Genomic DNA, 24,014 nt, shown 5'->3' with positions numbered 1-24,014 from the left:
TGCATTTTGATTTTTTTTTTTTTTTTTTTTTTTTATCCTCACCCGAGGACATTTTTTCACCTTTTGTTCAGATAGAGTGGGAGGGAGAGGAAGAGAGAGAGAAACATCGACGTGAAAGGGACACATCGAGTGGCTGCCACCCGCACAACCAACCAGTGCCGGGGACAAACTGCAACCGAGGTACATGCCCTTAGCGGGAACTGAACCTGGGTCTCTCTGTACCGCAGGCCAACGCTCCAACCGCTGAGCCAAACCGGCCAGGGCTTGCATTTTGATTATGATGTGTCTTGGTGTGGACCTCTTTGGGTTCATCTTGTTTGGAACTCTCTGTGCTTTCTAGATTTGTATGTCTAGGTTAGGGAAATTTTATGTCATTATTTTTTCAAATATGTTTTCAGTTTCTTGTTCTCTCTCTCTTCTGGCACCTTCATGATGTGAATGTTAGAACACTTGAAGTTGTTGTCTCAGAGGCTCCTTACACTATCTTTCTTTTTTTTTCTTTTCTAATTTGATTGGGTGGGTTTGTTTGTTTGTTTGTTTGCTTGCTTCCTTATATTGTAAATCACTGATTTGGTTCTTAGATTTATTTTCTTTACTGTTGATTCCCTGTAAATTATTCTTCATTTCAGTTAGTGTACCCTTCATTTCTGACTGGTTCTTTTTATGGTTTCTGTGTTCTTTTTTATGCTGCTGAAGCTCTCGTTAAACTCTTTGAGCATCTCTGTAACCATTGTTTTGAACTCTATACCTGGTAGTTTGCTCGCTTCCATTTCATTTAGTTCTTTTTCTGGAGATTTCTCCTGTTTTTTCATTTGGGCCATGTTACTTTGTCTCCACATTTTGGCTGCTTTCCTGTTTGTTTCTATATTAGGTACAGCCGCAACATCTCCTGGACTTGGTAGATACTGGCCTTATGTAATAGGTGTCCTATAGGGCCCAGTGGCACAGCCTCCCTAGTCACCTGAGCTGGGCACTCCAGGTGTGTCCTTGTGTGCACTGTGTCCATTGTTGTAGTTGAGTCTTAGTTGCTGTTGGTCTCATTGTGTGGATCGACCCCCTGGCTTATTGGCTGTGAGTACTGGCTACGACTATAGCGACTATAGCGGAGGAGCTGCTGTGTAGGAGGCGTTGTGGGAGGATTTGTGTACTATATTTACCTACACTGCCATCTTGACCAGAAGTCAGTGCACCTTTTTTGTTGTTGTTAATCCTCACCTGAGGATATTTTTCTGTTGATCTTTAGATAGAGTGGAAGGGAGGGAGGGAGGGAGGGAGGGAGAGAGAGAGAGAGAGAGAGAAAGAGAGAGAGAGAGAGAAGAAACATTAGTGTGAGAGAGACACATTGATTGTTTACCTCCCACATGACCCTGACTAGGGCTGGGGATTGAACCTACAATCTGGTATGTGCCCTTGACTGGGAATTAAACCCATGACCCTTTGGTCTACAGGCTGGTACTCTAACTGCTAAGCCAAACCTACCAGGGTGCCCAAATGTACACTTTGTTTTCGATAGAATGATTGGTCTCTTGATCTTACCAATAGCTATTTGTGTGGAGATATCTCAGTTATATAAATCATGTTGAAAATTTTGGTTAGTTTCTTTTAGTGTACCTGATTCTCCAACCAGGCATCAACACCACCTGGGAACTTGTCAGAAGTGTAAATTATTGGGTCCTTTCCTAGGTCTGTTGAATCTGAAACTCTGGGAGTGCAATTCAACAGTCTGTGTTTTGAAGAGCTTTTCATGTGATTGTGATGCACGCTAACATTTGAGAACCATTGGCCTAGCTCCTGTGAATTAATTCTGAGAATTATATTTGAATTCAGAAACTCCAGAGTCCAGATAAATTAGATAACTGGCTCATAAGCACAGTTCAGGTTGTTAGTAGTACTGGGTCAAGAGCCTAGATTTATTTATAGTTTTAAATAAAGTGTTTAAATTACACACTGATATCATTCATAAATACAAGTATAAAAATACTTAAGATAATATGAACAAATTGAATCTGTTCATAAATAAGGATAGTACATTGTGATGAAGTAGAGTTTATTCTAGAAATCTAAGAGTGGCTAATATTTGAAAATCAATTAGTATAAGTAATATTAACAGAATAAAGAAAAAAAGCATGGGATCATATCAGATGTAGAAAAAGCTTGTGATAAAATTTAACACCCATTCATGAAAAAACCTTGAGGCAAATTAGTAGTAGAAGCAAAACTTCTAGCTCCTTAAGCTAAGAACAGCCTTTCTCAATTTTCTTTTCCTCTAGGAGCCTGTGAAATACAATTTTTAGCAAAATATTGTTATACCTGCAGCTCATGTATGTTACCTCATCAGTAAGTTGTGAATATAATAAGTCAATAATTATCAGTGTTTTTTTGAATAGAGAATATTTTTCTGTCTTTATGTACTTTACGTAATGTATTGGCCCGCTGTGTATGTGTGTGGTTGGTTCCTTTTCCCTAGAAAGGATATCAACTGTAATGCAAATCAGTAGTACAGCTAAATTTCAGTTGTTTTCTTTGATTTTTTTTGTTTTTTAAATGTATCCAGGTAGGCAGCTTCCTTTAATGAACACAAGAGTCGAAGAAAGGGTCCTTCATCCATGTGTACATTTGTATTGAAAGGGAGGGAAAAATATTGTTCAGTGTTGTTTGTTAGTTCTTGATTTCTAATAATGTTTGAGACTTGCTGATATCCTTCCTCAAGAACGAACAGTATTACAAGATTTCCTTTTGCCACATGATTTTTCCAAAGACTCTGTTTTCCTGTGAAAGTCTGAAGTCTTGTCACTTAAAGTCAAAACATTTTCCTCCAGAGCCTTGCAGTAATTTGTTCCACCAGTTTACATGATTTAAAAAAATGTCCGCTAAGAAAGCTAGCTTTGCAAACATGTTCCTGCTCTTTTTAAAAGTACGTCTGTAATTCACCTTTCAGTTTCAGTGTTTTTGTTTTTTGTTTTTTTGAGAACTATTCTGCTAAGCCACCAGATTTTTGTATGTAGCAGGAGCTTTATGTGCTCAAATGCCCTGGTCTTTGTTTAATAAAGCAAATCATTTTCATAGCATCATTCAAAACATTTTTCATTTTACTTCCCAGGGGTTTTGATACTGGTACCTCTCTGAAGAAAGCAGTGTCTTGTGACAGCATCAGGATTTTTTTTTTTTTTTTGGTAAAACGAAAGAGGGTAAAACCTTATACTGAGCCAACCATTGATGGGCACATCAGTGGGATACCAGTGCCGTTCCTCCAAGACAGACCTTTGTTTCCAGATATGAAAACATCACATTAAATGTGTCCTGTTCTTTGTTTTCACGTGGCAATTCTTTGCAGCAGGAAAGTTTTTCTTCAAATTAAACATCATTTAAAAATTTTACAGATGTTATTGCATGGCATTTATTGGTGAAATTTGTTGATTTGTCAAGCTGGATAGACAAGCTGTTATTTCTCAGTTTATTAAACGGACCTTTTCACCATCATGTGACATGTCTTCCGTTTGTCAATTTATCATACTGTTTGATACTTTTCACTTTTTCATTTACTGTGCATTTTACTCACTGTCATTTGACATGTTGGCATTATTAGTTTTCTACCAACTGTGTTATTTCCCCCCTTCCCACTACTACTCCTTTTCTGAATAGTAAGTTCTACAACTAATAACTTGCTTCCTGAGCCTTTCACTGAATGTGACTTAAAAAAAAAAAAAAACTCTATTTGATTTGAGATCCCAATAGCTGCTTAAAATAGTAAGTACCTTGACTTGTCCAATGCTTGTGATTTATATTTAAGTGTCTTCTCAATTTTACTGGAGCCATTATACATTGTTTGCCACAGATGATGTACAGCAGAATAGGACATCTTGCATTACTCATCCATGTAAAACCGATTGATTAGTAGCTTTGTTGTGGTGGTAGACTTTAAAATAAAATCTTTTGTTGCAGTCGTGACATGTTTCAGAAGATTATTGCTCTTTATTACTAACCTTGTTAGACTTGTTCATGGGCCTAGGCTTAGAATCCTTTTCTACAGTGGTTGAGGTAGGTTTACAGTTCATATGAAAAAGACATGCAGGTTATGATTATTATAGTAACCATTATCTCAAAAGAATGTTACTCGCAACTGTAAACCTACTTTTGCCCACCTTTGTATCTCAACTCTTATCTGCAAAAGTCACACTAGACTATCAAAGTGTTTATAAAAGAAATGGTAATAAAACCACAGGGAATAATAATAATTAAATGGAGACATTTAAAATGTGAAGACTTAACGATATATTTTGAATATATCATTCTGCTCTCTCCTGGTCTCAAGTTTGTGCTGAGAAATTTGATTATAAGCTGATGGGGTTTCCTTTGTGGGTTACAATCTTTTTTCCCTGTCTGCCTTGAGAATTCTTTGTTATTCACTTCTGACAGTCTTTTAAAAAAATTTTTTTTTCTTTATTGATTATAGAGAGGAAAGGAGAGGGAGAGAGAGATAGAAACATCAATGAGAGAGAACATCAGTTGGCCGCTTCCTGCATGCCCCCCACAGGGGATTTGGCCCACAACCTGGTCATATGCCCTGACCAGGAATTGAACCTCTTGGTGCATGGGTCGATGCTCAACCAACCACTGAGCCACATCAGCTGGGCGACAGTCTTAATATATTGTGTCTTGGAGAAGGTTTTTTTGTGTTGAGATGATTAGGTTTTCTGTTAGCTTCTTGTGCCTTTTTATTTATTTATTAATTTATTATTTTATTTTTGTTATAGATGTTTCTCCTTTTTTTCCCCATTGACACCCTCCTTCCCTCCTCCCTCCACCCCGCCCCCAGCTTTGTTGTCCTTGACCATTGGTTATGCATCCATGCATATAAGTTCTGTGGTTTTTCTCTTCCCTCCCCCTTCCACCCTCTCTTCTGAGGGTTGTCAGTCTGTACCCTACTTCCACATCTCTGGGTCTACCCTATTCCTCAGACTGTTATGTTCATTATATTCCACAAATATGTGAGATCATGTCGTATTTGTCTTTTTCTGCTTGGCTTGTTTTTTTTAGGATAATACTTTCCAGGTCTCTCCATGTCGTCTCAAAGGCTAAGAGATCTTTCTTTCTTACAGCTGCCCAGTACTCCATTGTGTGTATGTACTACAGCTTTTTTAAAAGTTTTTTTATTTTTTATCCTCACCCAAGGACACCTTTCCATTTTTTTTTTCCAGACAGAGTGGGAGGGAGAGAGAGTAAGAGAGAGAGAAACATCGACGTGAAAGGGACACATTGAGTGGCTGCCACCCGCACGACCCCACCAGGGCCGGGGACAAACCACAACCGAGCCACGTGCCCTTAGCGGGAACTGAACCCGGGTCTCTCTGGACCACAGGCTGATGCTCCAACCGCTGAGCCAAACCGGCCAGGGCTGTAATACAGCTTTTTTATCCATTTGTCTACTGATGGACACTTGGGCTGTTTCCAGATCTTAGCTATTGTAAATAGTGCTGCTATGAACATGGGGGTACATATATTCTTTCTGATTGGTGTTCCAGGCTTCTTAGGGTATATTCCTAGAAGTGGGATCACTGGGTCAAATGGCAATTCAATTTTTAATTTTTTGAGGTAACACCATATTGTTTTCCATAGTGGCTGCACCACTCTGAGCTTCTTGTGCTTGTATATCCAGCTCCTTCTTCAGGTTTGGGGAGTTCTTATCAATTAGTTTTTTTAAATAGGCTGTCTGGCCCCGGCTAGTGTTGCTCAGTGGTTGAGCGTCAACCCATGCGCCAAGAGGTTGCCAATTTGTTTCCTGGTCAGGGCACATGCCCAGGTTATGGGCCAAATCCCCAGTGGAAGTCATGCAGGAGGTGGCCAATCGACGTTCTCTCTCATTGATGTTTCTGTCTCTCTCTCTCTTCCTCTCTCACTAATCAATAAAGAAAAAAAATTTAAAAAAGAATAGGCTGTCTGTTTTCTTCTTTCTACTACTTCTGGGATACCCGTTATTTTTATGTTGTCCTTTATAATGGAGGCAGGTAGTTCTTATAGAATTCTTTCACTTTTAAAAGATATTCTCTCTCTCCTTCCACCTGAATTATTTCTATATTTCTGTTTTTGAGCTTGCTAATTATCTCCCCTCTGATCTGCTCTATTTCCATTGCTTTTTAAAAATAATTAATTAATTTTATTTATTATTTAATTCTTACCTGAGGACATTTTTGCATTTATCTTCAGATAGAGCGGGAGGGAGAGGGGGAAGAGAGAGAGAGAAACATCAATGTGAGAGAGACACATTGAGTGGTTGCCACCCATATGACCCCAACCAGGGTGGGGACAAACTGCAACTGAGGTATGTTCCCTTAGCAGGAACCGAACCTGGGACTCTCTGGTCCGCAGGCTGTCTCTCTAACTGCTGAGCCAAACCGGCCAGGGCATATTTACATTGCTTCTTAATGTATTCTTTATATCATTTATTGAGCTCCTTACCTTCAGAATTTGTTTTGTTCTTTTTTTATAGTTTTAGTTTCTTTAGCAAAATGCTCCTGTTCATTAATTTTATTCCAAAGTTCATTGAATTGCCTTTTTGAGTTTTCTCGTATCTTGTTTAGTTTCTTCGTGACTGCTATTTTGAATTCTTCTCTATCATTTAGGTCATGGTCTTCCATGACTTTGAGTTAGGTTTCTGGTGAATTGTCTTTTTTTTTTTGGTGTTACCATGTTGCCTTAGTTGTTCATGATGTTTGATGAACACCTTTTGAAGTACATTTGAAGTAGTGAACTCTTTTCTTATTTAGGTACTGTTTTGATTTTAAAAATTCAGCATATTGATAATTGGAGGTCTTTCTTTTGTTTTCCATTAGATAGTGCTATAGTGCAAGATTTTGTTTTCTCTTAGCTGCTCTACTTGTGCCTGTAGGGTCGTGGTGGGGGGACATCTCTAGTCATGGGAATTTCTGCCTGGGTGACTGGGGTGGTGGGTGCCACCACACTATATGAGTTGCCTGGGTCTCAGGATACCACCACTTTGGTGGTGGGGGATGTGGCAGTTTAGGGGAGCAGGTTTGTGAATCCACCATTCTGCTACCTGGTTCCTTATGGCCACTGACACCATTGTGCTGTGGTTGGGAGGCTATAGATGCGTTCTGCTGCTGCTATCTGGCTCTTGTGACGTGAGCACCATTGCAGCTGAGGGAAGGACCTGAGGGGGCTGTACCCTGACTCCACCACCACTACTGTGTTTGCTAGGGCTACCAGCTCAGCCATGGAGACCAGGGAGCCATGGCTTTGGGCACTGTCCTTGTCCTTCTGCCTGTCCTGCCTTCCCTCCGTATTTCAATTTGCCCACCATTAGATGTACCAGTGTATTGGTCTTTTGGGCGTGTCTTAGTGTGTTGAGCAGAGGAAGCTTTATTGGGTTATAGATGTTCAACTAGTTGTAGATTTAAGGGGAGATACTAAGGGATTGTCTCACTCTTCCATAATGCTGACTTCATTCTAGGAAAAATTTTTTTTTTTTATCCTCACCCGAGGACATTCTTGCGTTTATCTTCAGATAGAGTGGGAGGGAGAGAGGGACGAAGAGAGAGAGAGAGAAACATTGATGTGAGAGAGACACATTAAGTGGTTGCCACCTGCATGACCCCAACCAGAGACAAACTGCAACCGAGGTATGTGCCCTTAGCAGGAACTGAACCTAGGACTCTGGTCCACAGACCAATGCTCTAACTGCTGAGCCAAACCGTCCAGGGCTCTAGGAAAAAGATTTTAATGTGAAGAAAATATATTAGATTTGAAAATCATTGATAATAGAGAATATGGAATAATGATTTTGAAAGACTTGATTTGGCTGTCCTTAGACAAGTAAAATTACCCTAAATTTCTTTATTTTTTCTCATTTAGACTATGTACTTCCAGGTTCATATATCCAAAATAAGCAGAATAACAATGCAAAATATTGTAGTGATCTTAACAAGTTTTTGATTAAAAATATATAAACAGAGCCTCAGGAACTTGGCTGTTTAAATTTTTTAGCTTACTCTTTCTTTTTTGGTATGTGCCCCTAGTGGGAACCGAACTCGGGACTCTCTGGTTCACAGGCCGACGCTACAACCACTGAGCCAAACCAGCTGCAGCCAGCTTACTCTTTATACATGCATTATATTATACTGATACATTGTGTATGTTATAAATTTGCACAAAATTAGAAATCATGTGGATTTTTGCCAGTGTAATAGGTAAAAAAAAAATCTTTAAAAAGTCATTTGCATTTCTTTTTCTGTGACTTATGTGTTCCTATCTTTGGGGCATTTTCCTGTTAGGTTTTTGGAGCTCTTAAAATATTTGGAAGATTAGTTGCTTGTGACGTTTGTTGCAAATATTTTCTCTCAGATTAACATTTGATTGTATAGAACTCTGAGTTTGAACCTAGTTCTCTCTGATTTTGAAGTCCATTCTCTTCATTACTATAATTGTCCTGCTTCAAATAATACATGTTCTACATTGCTGAAACAATTTATTTACTTGTAACTATTATTTAATATATCTAGCATTTTAAAACTGTCTTCTAATAGTAGTACCTTCCTCCCCAATAGACACGTCATCAGCGAGGAGATACACATCCTCTAACTTTAGAAGAAATTTTGGATGAAACACAACATTTAGATATTGGACTCAAGCAGAAACAGTGGCTAATGACTGAGGTAAGAATAGGCTTAAAATATTGTAAAAAAAAAAAATTAGTTGATTATTATGATATATTTGATGTAACGGGTTTTTAGTATACTAAAACTGATCATTGTTTTTACCTTTTCATGAAAGAATTGGTATAGGGTCTTTATTTTTGTTCATACATATTCTAAGATTATTTGATTTGGTTTTCATATAATTTTAGATATCTTTAAAAATGTCAAAGACTTGAGCATAAAAGTTATAAAAAAGTCAGCCTTTGTATTGATTCCATTTAAGTTTTTACAGAATTGTTGCTTATTTTGAATTGCTGAATTTATAATGTATGTGTTGGCAAATTGTACTGTTTTTTTGTATGTTTTAGGACATTGAAATCATGAGGTACTGTAGTGATAGAAAGATATTTTATTAAGTGAGATATTTGTTATACTATTACCGCTAATATGACTTGATGCTACTGGCTCTAGCAGGTAACTTGGAAGAGTAATCATGAACATTGTGTGTGTGCACACAACCGTGGAAGAAAAGGAACCCCAAACCAGTGACTGTGCTAATTTGGAAACAAATAGCATTTAAAAAATTCAGATATTTGCTGCTTTTCTAACTATGAAATGACAAGATTGTTTTCTTTCTTTTTTGTTTTTTATTCTTCCTCGAGGACACTTTTGCATTAATCTTCAGATAGAGCAGGAAGGAGAGAAGGAAGAAGAGATAGAGAGAAACATTGATGTGAGAGACACATCGAGTGGTTGCCACCCACACAACCCCAACCGGGGCCGGGGACAAATTGCAACTGAGGTACGCGCCCTTAGCAGGAGCCGAACCTGGGACTCTCTGGTCCGCGGGCTGACGCTTTAACTGCAAAGCCAATCCGGCCAGGGCAAGAAGACTGTTTTCTAGGACCAGTGCTATATTCTAAAGACCAAATGTAAAAGACTTAAAATATAATTCAATTAATTTATTTTACCTAGCAAAATATTGTTCTTGATTTTCGTAATATAAATGAACCACTTAATCACTATCATTGTAGCTCATTGTATTAGTGATATACAAATACTGGTAATCCACATTAAAAAAATTTTTTTTAATCCTCATCCGAGGACATTTTTACATTTATCTTCAGATAGAGCAGGAGGGAGAGAGGGAGGAAGAGAGAGAAAGAGAGAAACATGGATGTGAGAGAGAGACATCGAGTGCTTGCCACCCACACAACCCCAACTGGGGTGGGGACAAACTGTAACCGAGGTACGTGCCCTTAGCGGCAACTGAACCCAGGACTCTCTGGTCCACAGGTCGAAGCTCTGACTACTAAGCCAAACTGGCCAAGGCAGTAAATTTCTTATATGCACTAGTTTGGTCCTTTTCAGTTACTTCCACATTTGCTAATGCCATTTGATACCAAGTGGGGCAGACTGACTATTGATATGTTCACCCCAGGGCAGTGTTCCTCACATCATAATGTCAATATGCAATAAACCATACTTTTTGAAGGTGGAATAGGCAATACCTAGTTCACTTTGTCTGTTAATGTTAATAGTTGTTTTATTGATTCTTAACTCCTTGGTTTTTCAAAAGACTATGGGTACGGTTTTCTTCAAAGCAGCTGTGATGCCCTGGCCAGTTTGGCTCAGCGGTTGAGCGTCGGCCTGTGGACCAGAGAGTCTTGGGTTCGGTTCTGCTAGAGGCACGTACCACACAAAAAAAAGCAGTTGTGATAAAATGGTTTATTTCTTATCGAAAGAATTTACGTAAATAATAAAGTGTTTCTTTTATACAAAGTGAGCACCATCTGATCTCTATAATATATTGTTTTGGATCCTGGATGTCCAGTATTTTAGATCTGCTTGTTGATATTCGCAAGATACTTTTAATTTGCCATTGTATGGGTGTTGTATTTTTAAAATAATTGGTAGAATTAAAGAATGTATATATAAGGTTTCCTTTTATTAATATATCCCAATTGTGTCACTGTTACAGGCATTAGTCAATAATCCCAAAATTGAAGTAATAGATGGGAAATATGCCTTCAAGCCCAAGTACAACTTAAAAGATAAGAAGGCCCTGCTTAGGCTCTTAGATAAGCATGACCAGCGAGGCTTAGGAGGAATTCTTTTAGAAGACATAGAGGAAGGACTGCCCAATTCCCAGAAAGCTGTCAAGGTAACCTCTCTTTTCTTTTTATGCCTTAATATATAATTTGAATTAATAATGTCATATTGGTTTTATTTTTTATTTATTTTTTTATCCTCACCCGAGGACATTTTTCCATTTTTTGTTCAGGTAGAGTGGGAGGGAGAGAGAGGAAGGGAGAGGGAGAGAGAGAGAGAAACATCGATGAGAGAGAACATCAATAGGCCGCCTCCTGCATGCCCCCCCCCGCTGGGCATCGGGCCCACAACCTGGGCATGTGCCCTGACGGGGAATCTAACTGGTGACCTCTTCATGCATGGGTCGACACTCAGCCACTGAGCCACACCGGCTGGACATCTACCATTTTTCTTAGATTAATAAAAGGATCCAATGGACCCAAATCCTAATTGCCACACATATTAAATTTTATTCTGTTTTAAAAAATAAGTACATTTTTTTTGTACTTTGGAAGACCTCTAAGAATAAAGTCTTGAAATATCAGTCCTTAATAATGATAGTCTGGACTGCTCAAGAAAGAAACTCAAGAACTAAAATTGCGTCTAGTGGACCCTGATGGAATACTGAGGGTTATAGTCCTTTGTTGTTTTTAAAAAAAAATTTCGGTAGTGGTGGTGGTGAAGTAATTTGGAGTTAACTGAAAAAAATTTTCTTGATCTTTAAGGCTTTAGGTGACCAGATATTATTTGTAAATCGTCCTGATAAAAAGAAAATTCTTTTCTTCAATGATAAGAGCTGTCAATTTTCTGTAGACGAAGGTAAGCCTTTCTGTATCAGTCCTTTGGTTTGTAAATGTGTTACAAATTTAGGGTGACAAAATTTATAATATAACACAACTTAAATTGTATGATAATACTGCTTTTTAAAAATTTTTATTTATTGTTTTTAGAGAGAGGGTAAAGGAGAGTGATAGAAACATTGATGTGATAGAGAAACATTAGTAGGCTGCCTCCTGCATGCCCCATACTGGGGATCAAGCCCACAACCCGGGCATGTGCCCTGACTGGGAATCGAACCAGGGACCTCTCAGTCCATGGGAAGATGCTTAATCCACTGAGCCACACCAGCCAGGCACTGCGTTTTTTTTGTTTTTTTATCTTCACCTGAGGATACTTTTGCGTTTATCTTCACATAGAGCGGGGAAGGAGACAGGGAGGAAGAGAGAGAGAGAGAAACATTGACGTGAGAGAGACACATCGAGTGGCTGCCACCCACATGACCCCACCCGGACTTGGGACAAACTGCAACCAAGATACATGCCCTCAGCGGGAACCGAACCCTGTACTCTCTGGTCCGCTGGCCAACGCTCTAACTGCTGAGCCAAACCAGCCAGGGCTTTTTTTTTTTTTTTTTAAAGCATTGTCATCCCTTAGAACAGAGCTAATAACTCCTAACATTGATTCTCTGAATGTAGTTTGAAATATGTGATTTGAAAGAATTTAGGTTAATTGTAGTACTTGCAGTCATGGTATAGCAGTTTATGATTCCTTATGCTTACAGCTTAGCTATACCAAAAAAAGGAGTTTATTTATTGATTGTTATTTTACAAATATTCATATCTTGACATGAAAGCTTGATGCAGGATGGGAAAAAAAAACACAAATTTTTGTTGGTGACTGATAAGCTCTTAAGTAACTTGCTCTTTTTTTATCCTCACCTGAGGACATTTTTTTATTTTTTGTTCAGATAGAGTGGGAGGGAGAGAGAGGAAGAGACAGAGAGAAACATCAACATGAAAGGGACACATCGAGTGGCTGCCTTCTGCACGACCCAATCAGGGCCGGGGACAAACTGCAACCCAGGCATTTGCCCTTAGTGGGAACTGAACCCGGTTCTCTCTGGACCGCAGGCTGACGCTCTAACCACTGAGCCAAACTGGCCAGGGCTAACTTGCTCTTTTGATTATCAAATTGGACAAAGAAGGATACTCCTTTTTTTTTTTTTTTTTTTATGGGATCTAGAGGTTTGTCTTTCTGAAGCAGTGGGATGAACAAAAGAATTCTCTTCATGATCTAGTGTTAAATCACCACACTTGTAAGCTTTTTAGTAACAAAGGATGGGCTCAGATCACTGTTTTTTTGTTTCACTGACAAATACATCAGCACTATTTATTAAAACCATTGTGAAATCTCGAGCAATTTTTAGAAAGAATATTTTATTTTATTTTTATTATTATTATTATTTTATCCTCACCTGAAGATACTTTTTTGCATTTATCTTCAGATAGACTGGGAGTGAGGTGGGGGGTGGGAGAGAGATAGAAACATCGATGTGAGAGAGACACATTGAGTGGTCGCCACCCACATGACTCCAACCGGGGCCGGGGACAAACTGCAATCGAGGTACGTGCCCTTAGCAGGCTGCCCTTACTCGTGACCCTTTGGTCCGCAGGCTAATGCTCTAACTGCTGAGCCAAACTGGCCAGGGCGAAAGAATATTATTTTATATAAAATTATTACAGCTTTGTGAAAAGTATCACAATTATCAGGATTTGATGAAAAATTTCAAGTTTCTTCTTTTTTATAGCATGTATTTTTTTTTTGTTTAACTACTTAAAATAAATGGTAAGTTTAACATAATTTAGAAAAATTACAAAATAAAACAAAAGTTACATGAAATATTACTACTCAGTGTATCATTGTTAAAATATTGGTATATGTACTTTCAGAGAGATTACTTTTGTCTTGTAATTATAGAGTTGGATACTAAGCTATATGTTTGTTGTCTTCTACTGCATGTATGATGCCTATGTTTTGGATTTTCGTTACTGCTTCATATATTTTCTTGCAGAATTTTTGGTTTATAAATGGTCTTGACAATCATAGTTTAAGGATTGTATCTATGATCATTATAACGTATCCCTCTTAGTCATAATAACTTACTTGAAGTCCAGCTTTGTCTCATATTACTATAACCCCTGTACTTTTTTAAAAATTTGATATATTTTTGCTCATTCTTTTACCCTCACCCAAGGAGGACATTTTTCCATTTTTTGTTCAGATAGAGTGGGAGGGAGAAAGAGAGAGAGAAAGAAACATCGACGTGAAAGGGACACATCGTGTGGTTGCCACCTGCACGACCCAACCAGGGCTGGGGACAAACTGCAACTGAGGTACATGCACTTAGCGGGAATCAAACCCGGGTCTCTCTGGACCGAAGGCCGTTGCTCTAACTGCTGAGCCAAACTGGCCAGGGCTATACCTGTCTTCTTTTGTTTTAGATATTTCCTTTGTAGATGGCATATGATTAGTTTTAACTTTCTGAATCAGTTCTGAGTGTCATTTTATATACTGTTTTTATTGTATGATATATTCTCCCCATTACTTGGAAATTGTGTGATTTTGGGGGCAGTTTATATATATGTATATAAAAAGTGGTTCCCTTTATAGCTTTAAATAATTTTCTTAAACTTATAGGTATCAGTTTATCAACTTTGTTCTTTTTTTACTTCATAATTGACACTTTCTGGGATTTTTGTTACAATCTATTATTTATTCATGAGCCCATTTATTTAACAAATATTTGTTTACATAATTAATTCTAAATGATATACACATGTGGTTAAGATATTTAAAAAAAACTGCAAATGACTGAATAAGAAGGTATTCCAGTTTTCCATTGCTGTGTAACAATTCACCCCAAATTTAGTGGCTTAAAACGACAACTTATTAATATCTGTCTTCATCCCATGTTTGGGCTCAACTGAGAACAATTCTTACTTGCCATCTCTAAATATTTGTGTTTACAGTCAAATGGCAGCTGGTGCTGAAGGCTCAACTCGACTTATGTCAGGCATTTGATGGATGACTGCTGGCTGAGAGCTTAGTTGGGCCTCTTGATGAGACTTGGGCTTCTCACAGAAGGGTGGCTGATTTCTGAGAGGGAGTTTCCCAAGAGTGAGCATTCTTGGAGACTAGATTACCATTTATTATAAAAGGATATAACTCTGGAGCAGCCAGATGGAAGGGATGCCTTGGACAGAGTATGTGGGAACGGGCAAGGATCTTCCATGGTCTCTTGGAACATGCCTTTCCCCCTCATGTTCTATGTGTTCACTGACCCAGCAGCTCCAACAAATAGCTATTGATCTGTTATATGCCTCACTTATTTTGATAAATGTAGGGGGTTGAGGATGTAAGAAAAGTCCAACCTGTAGGGAATTTTTTTTTTGTTAATCCTTACCTGAGGATATTCTTCCATTGATTTTTAGATAGAGTGGAAGGGAGGGAGGGAGGAAGAGAGAGAGAGCAACATCAATGTGAGAGAGACACATCGATTGGTTGCCTCCTGCCTGACCCCAGCCAGGGCCAGGGAGCGAACCCACAACCCAGGTACATGCCCTTGACCGGGAATCTTACCCGAGACCCTTCGGTTCGTAGACCGACCCTCTCTCCACTAAGCCAAACCGGCCAGAGTTTATAAAAATTTATTGGAGCCAAACAGAAGATACACCTGGAAGCAAGATCTCAATAGACTGAGATAAAATGCTTCCAAGAAATGAAGGTTTGCAGCTTCTTTTATGCATTTGGAACTAAGGAAGATTACATGAATGTGGGAGAAAGCAAGCCAGGGGTTGAATTACAGGGTATTTAACAAGATTGTGTGTTCTCTGAGGGTGGTCACCCTTTACAAGGCAGAATCTGAAAAGAGGCCTTTCAAAGGTATGTTAACCGGGATACACAGAAACAATGGACAGGGCTTGCTTAAAACAAAGATAAGCCTTTTACTGAAGAAGTTAATGACTATCCACCGTGCCCAGTTAGGAATTTGTGATCAAATCACTCTGTAAAGTTACTTTCCATAAAACCATTTTTGGGGATTCTTTTGGTCCACAACGTGGTGGCTATATATGGACTAATCCGGTGTGATGCATTGGCAACTTTTATACCATAATTAATATTTTTCTTAAGTGATAAAGAATTCTTTGTAAATATCTGAAAAATACAAAGTACAATTTTCCTGTGATTTACAAAGGTTAATCATACTATATTCTATATACATTATACATTGTATGATTCTAGGAAATCCAATGTGTATTAAACCATCTAAAAATAATTTTTATATGTAGAACAGAATTGGGTTTTAGGCTCCATTTATCATTGTAAATTGGTATTTTTCATTAATCTGTATACTTTCTAGGAAAGATGGTTGGGAGGAAGCAGGGTTTCTCAACCTTGGCAGTATTGGTTTTTATTTTTTTTTATTTTATTTTATTTTTTATCCTCACCTGAGGACATTTTTCCATTCTTTGTTCAGGTAGAGTGGGAGGGAGAGAGAGGAACAGAGAGAGAGAAACATCGATGTTAAAGGAACACATCGAGTGGCTGCCACCCGCACAACCCACCAGGGCCGGGGACAAACTGCAACCGAGGTACGCGCCCTTAGCGGGAACCGAACCCGGGTCTCTCAGGACCGCAGGCCGACGCTCTAACCGCTGAGCCAAACTGGCCAGGGAGCAGTATTGGTTTTTAGAGCTGAATAATTTGTGTGTGTGTGTGTGTGTGTGTGTGTGTGTGTGTGTGTGTGTCAGGGCTGTCACTGTATGCTATAGAATGTTTAGCAGCATCCCTGGCTTCTTTAGATGCCGGTAACATACTTTCCCTTAAATTATGACAATCAAAAATGTCTCTAGATATTACCAAGTGTTCCCTGGGGAGCAAATTGCCAGGGTTGAGAATTCTATTAAAGGTATAGCTTATGGCCCTGGCCGGGTAGCTTAGTTGGTTAGAGCATTGTCCCATATACCAAAAGGTTGTGGCTGTGATTCCCAGTAAAGGCATGTACCTAGGTCATGAGTTCAGTCCCTGTTCAGGGTGTATACAGGAGGCAACCTATCGATGTTTCTCTCTCACATAGGTGTTTCTCTCTCTCTCTTTATCTTTCCTTCCCTCCCTATGCCCCTCTCTCCCTCCTTCTCTTTAAAAATCAATAATAAATAAACATATCCTTGGATATTAAAAAAAAAAAGGTACAGTTTATGTTTATAAAATAGAGGAAAATTAAGATACACTGTCTTCAAACTTTTTTTCATGCATTTTTGCATTCAGCACATTCATTGATATGGGGATAATTAAAGTGAATATGATTTCTGTCCTTGAGTTTATAGGCTGAGGAAGGAATGATATGGGGACTCAATAGTACAACATGTTGCATATTGTCATTGTAGTATTCATATAATGCTGTAAAGCCCTGGAGAGAACAGTCACCCACAGGAACCTCAGGGTAAGGAATTATTCTTTTAGTTGAAAGCGTCAGTTTTGCATAAATCACTAATTTAAAACAACGGAGTTTTTGTTAATTATACAAAATGTTTTTCCAGAAAAGTCTCATTGAAAGTTGATGCTTAGCTTAACATTTGTATTTCTGTTTTTTTTTTAAATATGTTTTTATTGATTTTTTTAGAGAGAGAGGAAGGGAGAGAGAGTTGAAAACATTAATGTGAGAGAGAAACATCGATTGGCTGTCTCCTGCACGCCCCCAACCGGGGATCGAGCCTACAACCTGGGTATGTGCCCTGATGGGGAATTGAACCAGGACCTCTCACTGCATAGGACAACAATCCACTGAGCCATACTGGCCAGGCTATCTTCCTGTTTTTCTTTCTCTTTGTCTTTTTATATATTTTACTCCTCAAAATGCTGTCTTGATTTCATTGATAGAGATTTTTGCTGTAGTCCACTAGGTGGCAGTCTTAACTATAAAGAAGAAACCTTAATGCGAACAAGCTTTCAGTCTCTGAAGATTTATCCTTTATCTGTAATAGAAACAAATGTCCTAAAATTATTTATAGCGTAAGTAAGGAGAGACTTTATTGTATGGTACTTTTAAAAATCAAGGAGATGAACGAACACAGAATAATTGGACCTAGGTATGTTTCTTATTTCACAAAGTCATTTAGTTTTCCTTCAGTCAGGATCTTATTCATTTAGAGGCAGTATAAATGGCAGTGGCCAAGAGGATGGTCGAAATAGTCAGACTGTGGGTTAAAATCTTAGCTCTGCTCTTTACTAACTTAGGCAAAATACTTTACCCCTCTCTGTCTGAGATTTCTTATCTATAAAATAGGAGTAATGGTATCTGTACCCCATGATTCTTAAGCGGATTGCATGAATTAATATAAGTGCTTAGAGTTTGGAATGGAACCTGGCACGTGGTAAGAATAATAGTAACAGTAATGTTAGTTATTGTTAGTAGCATTAAAAATATAAAATAATGCCCTGGCCAGTTTGGCTCAGTGATTAGAGTGTTGGCCCTCAGACCAAAGGGTTGTGGATTTGATTCCCAGTCAAGGGCATGTACCTGGGTTGCTGGTGCCTGGTCTGGGTGGTGCAGTGGGCAACCATTCGATGTGTTTTTCTCACATTGATGTTTCTCTCTCTCCCACTCTCTCCCTCCCTCCCTTCCATTCTATCTATCTAAAATGGAAAAATATCCTCAGGTGAAAAAAAAAAGAAAATATAAAATAGTAAGTACCAAAATACTAGGTGTTTTAATCTTAACTGGTTACTTATTTACCTTTACTTAGCTATAAGTTACTGAGTCAGTGGATCGTTAGTTTTACATTTGATTAGACATAGATAGCAAAGAAACATAGCCAGTTTAACAGTCAGAGGCTACATTTGCACTGATCTTTTGCATTTATGTAATGTTTGTGTTGGTGATGAATCCAATGGCAATCTGACTTTTCCTCCATTGCTGGTAACTTGTTCTTTTTAGTCTGGAAGCTTAAACAATTTCAACTTTATCCTTAGAATTCAGGACTCCTCCTAATAGCTACTTCCCTGGGGCCTCTCAGGCTCTTTTAGGTCATTATTTATTTTTTTTTTTTTTTATCCTCACCCGAGGATATTTTTCCATTTTTTGTACAGATAGAGTGGGAGGGAGAGAGAGGAAGGGAGAGAGAGAGAGAAACATCGACGTGAAGGGACACATCGAGTGGCTGCCACCCGCACGACCAACCAGGGCCGGGGACAAACTGCAACCGAAGTACGTGCCCTTAGCGGGAACCGAACCCGGGTCTCTCCGGACCGCAGGCCGACGCTCTAACCGCTGAGCCAAACTGGCCAGGGCTAGGTCATTATTTTTTAATGGCTATATGCTATTCCATTTTTATAGATGTACTTTAAAACATTTTCCTGATGTTTCACAGAGAGAAATTGTGTTTGTTTTATTTTTTATATGCTATTAAAATTATACTCAATCCTTGCACATAAATATGTGTGCACTTGCCTGATAATCTCCTTATTGTAGTTATTTTTTTTTTAAGTAGAATTGCTGAGTCAAAACATAAGGCATATTTTTATATATTATATATTTTTAAATTTACCTTTTTTAATATATATGTTTTTATTGATTTTTTAGAGAGGGAGAGATAGAAACATCAATGAGAGAGACACATCAATTGGCTGCCTCCTGCACACCCCCAATGGGGATTGAGCCTGTAACCCCAGGCATGTGTCCTGACTGGGAATCGAACCTGTGACCTCTTGGTCCATGGGTCAACACTCAACCACTGAGCCACACTGGCTGGGCATAAGGCATATTTTAAAAAATTTCAACAGCTTGCCTGATAACCCATCATAAAGTTTGAACTAATTCTTTGAACCAATTTGAATCACAGTATTATACAAGAAGGTATCTGTTTCTTTACCCTTGCCAGTACTGGATGTTTTTAGTTGACTTTGCCTGCCTTGTACAAAATAAAGATTATTTTGATTTTAAGTTGTATTTTCTTGCAGTGATTTTATAAAATTGAAGGAAAAAAACAAGTTATTTATCTTAGTACCTCTGTCAACTGAGCATTTCTTTCCCCATATTAAATACATTAAAAAGTAATTAGATTTGGGATCCTGTGAGATCCTGCCTCTGAAATTAGGCCTGCCTTCCAGTGTTCAACTTCAGTATTTATGCAGCTGTAATACATTTACAGAGTAGATGTAATATTTAAACATGGCAATAGCATTGCACTAAGGAAAGGTAGGGATTAAAGTAGAAATGTTTTATTGAAAAAGAAACAACAGACATTGAAGAGTTCTTATCAGGGATTTTGCTTTGAAAATAACCTTGGTGACATTTACTTTAGCAAAAGGAAGTTAAATTTTGTTTTAATATACTTGTAAGTCTGTTGTGCTATGAAAATTTATAGTGTTGTATATATATATTTTTGGTGGTATGTTACACTGATTAGCTTTCTAGACCATTGCTGTCACTATTCTTATAGGTATTATTGCCTTTGTGATTTTGTCATAAGAGGCCTGAAGTATATAAGGTCTGTACATATCAAGTAGAAAAGTCAAAGTAGTTTCTGTTTTCAAGGAACAGAAATTTTGCAGTGCTGGTAACATAGAGGCTTGGTAAAAACTGTATTGAATAAAATTTACCATTGAGTAAAAAGTGTTTTTATCATATGCACTTTTACCCTTTTTACCTTTTTTTTTTTAATCCTCACCTGAGGATATTTTTCTGTTTATCTTCAGAGAGAGTGGGAGGGTGGGGGAGAGAGAGCCGTGAGAGGGACATATTGACTGTTGCCTCCTGCACAACCCCAACCAGGACCGGGGACGAACCGCAACCGAGGTACGAGCCCTTGACCGGAATTGAACCGGCAACTCTGTGGTACATGGCCAGCGCTCTAACCGCTGAGTGAAACTGGCTCTCTTTACTTTTTTTGATATACAGAGAGGTATACAGTTTAATTGGTGTACAATTACATCATGTAACACTTCTTCTAAATTAATGAATACAATTTTTACACGTTGATAGAATTTAACAAGTCATGGTTAAAATTCCACAACTATTCTTTTGTATATGATGTTTTTCCTTTAATAGCTATGGTAAATTTGATGTATACAATTCTGGTTATGGTATACATTTTAAAACAATTTTGTGTGCTTTCTTAGAATTAGAAAAATGTTTTTATTGATTTTTAGAGAGAGAGAGAGAAAGGGAGGGAGGGAGAGAAACAAACATTGATGTGAGAGAGAAACATCGATCAGTTGCCTCCAGTACCCCACACCCCCAACTGAGGATTGAACCCACAACCCAGGTATGTACCTGTACCCTGACCGGGAATGGAACCGGCGATCCTTCAGTATATGGGACAACACTCAACCAACTGAGCCACACCAGCCAGGGCTAGAACAATATTTTTTACTGCTGATTTGGAAGTTTAACCTGAAGCTATTTTCTTTCCTGTGTACCCACAGCCAGTAGAGCCAGTCACATTGTTTTTAAAGTTTGGCTAAAAGTCAGGTAGTTGGGACTTCTAGCTTTCACTTAGAATGGAGAAAGCATTGTTTCCGCTCTTACAACAATAACAACAAACCCTAGACAGCTGCAAATGTACCTCTTTCTTTACTTAAATTTCAGGTCAGATGGTGGCCCTGCAACCTCAACTCTCTGCTAGATTCAAGAAAACTACATTTGCAGCCTGTGGTGCATTATGGGTAACAATGGCAGCAACAAATTACAAACTAAACTCATGTCCTGACAATAGAATGGCCCCACCTCCACACACTAAAAGCCTAGCAGAAGGAAAGGCGTGCCCCTTTTCAGGCACGAAAACTGTTTACCTCAGTCTCAGCTGTCCTACAGAGGATATCCTGCTTTCAAAAAAATTTTGAGGCATAAAAAGAAACAAGGAAAACAGTGCACTTTGAGGCAAAGCAATTAACAGAACCATATTCTTATTTTGTTGTTGTTAATTTATTTATTTTTGTTATAGATGGTCTTCCCCTCCCCACTCAGAACCCCCCCCCCACACACACACACTTTCCCACCAAACATTGCTGTCTATGTCCATTGGTTACGCATACATGCATGTAAGTTCTTTGGTTTATCTCATCCCTCCCCCCCAGAACCATATTCTTAGGACACAGATTTGGAACTATCAGACATGGAATTTAAAATAACTCTAATTAATATATTAAACCCTTTAGTAGAAGAGGCAGACAACATGTTGCATGATCAGGTAGGATATTTCAGCAGAGAGATAAACATAACAAAATCAAATGAAAATTCTGTAAGTGGAAAGCACAATAACAGAGACAAAGAATGTCTTCAATAAGCTTATCAGTAAACTTGGCATGACCAAGGAAAGAATCTATCCTTGAGGATAGGCCGATACAAATGATCTAAACTGAAATGCAAAGAGAAAAACATGAAAAAATACAACAGAGCATCCATTAGCTTTGAGATAATATAAAGTGGTCTGAATGTGTAATTAAAATCTCAGAAGAGAAAGAGAATGGGACAGAAGAAATAATGACCAAGAATTTTCCAAAATTAATGATAGACAACAAACGAAGATGCAAGAAGCTGAGAGACCACATGAGGCTAGATAATACCCCCCAAACAAACATTACAGAAAAGCATCTAGGCATATCATATTCAAACTGCTGAAAAATGAAGATGAAAATATTGAAGGTAGTAAGAGTTGAAAACTCATTATAGAGGAAAAAGGGTTACAGCAGACTTCTCATTTGAACCTGTCCAAACCAAAAAACAGTGCAGTGATATCTTTTAAGTGCAGAAAGGGAAAAACTTTTCAACCCAGAATTCTGTAGCCAGCAAAACTAGTCTTTCAAAATGGAGAACTACTTTCAAAGTATTACTCTCTCGACATCACAGAACTAAGAGAATTCATTGTCATCAGACCGGCATTACTAGAAGTACTGAGGATGTTCTTCAGGCAGAAGGGATGTGATACTAGACAGTGACTTGGATCTATATAAATAAATGAGAGTGCTGTGAGTGGAATAAATGAAGGTAAATATAAAATTCATGGTTTTCTAATTTAAAAATGTTACATTTTTAATTAAAAACTTTTTCTTATTTTAATTGCTCTGAAGGGTAGTGATTAAAACAAAAATATTAGAGCCTGGCCAGTGTGGCTCAGTGGTTGAGCGTCAACCCATGCACTAAAAGGTTGCTGGTTCGATTCCCGGTCAGGACACATGCCCAAGTTGTAGGCCGGATCCCCAATGGGGGGCACACAGGAGGTGGCCAGTTGATGTTCTCTCTAATCGATATTTCTCTCTCTCCCTCTCACTTCCTCTCTCTCTAGAATCAATAAAGGAAAAAAATATATATTAGAAATGTATTTTGTGTTTAGAGCATATGTAATAGTAAAATTTATGACAATAGTTCAAAAGTTAGGAGGGAGTATACTATTATAACATCTTTGCATTACATGTATAATTTACTTGAAGCTAGAACAACACAGGAACTAGAAGCTCCAACCCCCTACATAGTCAAAAAGCTGAGTGTAACTTTAGACTCCCCCAAAACACAGCTACTAACACCCTTCTATTGACTGGAAGCTTAACAGATAACATAAATAGTCAGTTAACACATTTTGTATGTTTTTATATACTGTGTTCTTACAATAAAGCAAGATAGAGAAGAAAATGTTATTAAGAATATCATAAGGTTTGCCAGTTTTTTCAAATTGTCACAAATCTCCAAAAATTTTCCAATATATTTATTGAAAAAAAACACTATGTATAAATGAACTTGTGCAGTTCAAACACATGTTCAAGGGTCAGCTGTAAACTGTACAGAGCCTCACTCCAGTATAAAACTGGTTTCCATTGTCTCTATTTGTTTCTTTTTACCAGTAGAGGAAAATAGAGTATACTGAGCTCAGGGTCGATGAGCAGGAATTTGAATTCAATGGAGAGAACTGATTTTTCAGAATAAATGGAGAGCATCAACTGCCTTTCATCCCCAGGAAAGCAGGGAGGCCTTAAACACAGGGCCCTTCGTTTACCAGACTCTAAAAATAGAATATTACTGATCTGGTATGTAAGGATGCAGTTCATGTTCTCAGGCCCTTCTGCTACTCAGTGTCCAACATTTGAATGTTGTCTCACTACCTTTGTTTCTACAGTGAAATCTCAGATGTGTTGATGTACACCAGAGGAAGTACTGGATTTCCATCACTGAGATGCTATAGCTTGTAAACATCTATTGTAAAGTAACTATTGTCTCATTGGCAGAGTTTCAGAAACTGTGGAGGAGTGTTGCTGTGGATTCAATGGATGAGGAGAAAATTGAAGAATATCTGAAGCGACAGGGTATTTCTTCCATGCAGGAATCTGGACCAAAGAAAGTGGTATGTAATCACTGGGGGAAAAAATGTAATCTTCTGTTCTTTGAACTGTTAGCCTGCTTTCTGTTCTCTGAAGAGCAAGTTGTTAGTCCTCCCTTTC

At 38.3% G+C, this 24,014-nt stretch overlaps 1 protein-coding gene across 3 annotated transcripts in view; it reads left to right on the top strand.

Moving 5' to 3' along the window:
* GTF2E2 (general transcription factor IIE subunit 2) overlaps nt 1–24,014 on the top strand; it is a 62,593-nt gene that overhangs the window by 36,169 nt on the left and 2,410 nt on the right. For 2 of the 3 annotated variants that reach the window (XM_036249962.1, XM_036249961.1), the window contains exons 4-7: nt 8,562–8,669; nt 10,633–10,815; nt 11,468–11,561; nt 23,802–23,917. In XM_036249962.1, the coding sequence (XP_036105855.1) occupies nt 8,562–8,669; nt 10,633–10,815; nt 11,468–11,561; nt 23,802–23,917 (501 nt within the window). Of the gene's footprint in view, nt 1–8,561; nt 8,670–10,632; nt 10,816–11,467; nt 11,562–16,969; nt 17,026–23,801; nt 23,918–24,014 lie in introns of those variants that run through there. The other variant, XM_036249963.1, reaches the window with a different exon arrangement.

This window comes from Molossus molossus, unplaced genomic scaffold, assembly GCF_014108415.1.
Source record: "Molossus molossus isolate mMolMol1 unplaced genomic scaffold, mMolMol1.p scaffold_m16_p_9, whole genome shotgun sequence".
NCBI lineage: Eukaryota > Metazoa > Chordata > Mammalia > Chiroptera > Molossidae > Molossus > Molossus molossus.
Note: the sequence above shows the minus strand (reverse complement) of the source record. Positions and strands in the feature narration are given on the sequence as shown.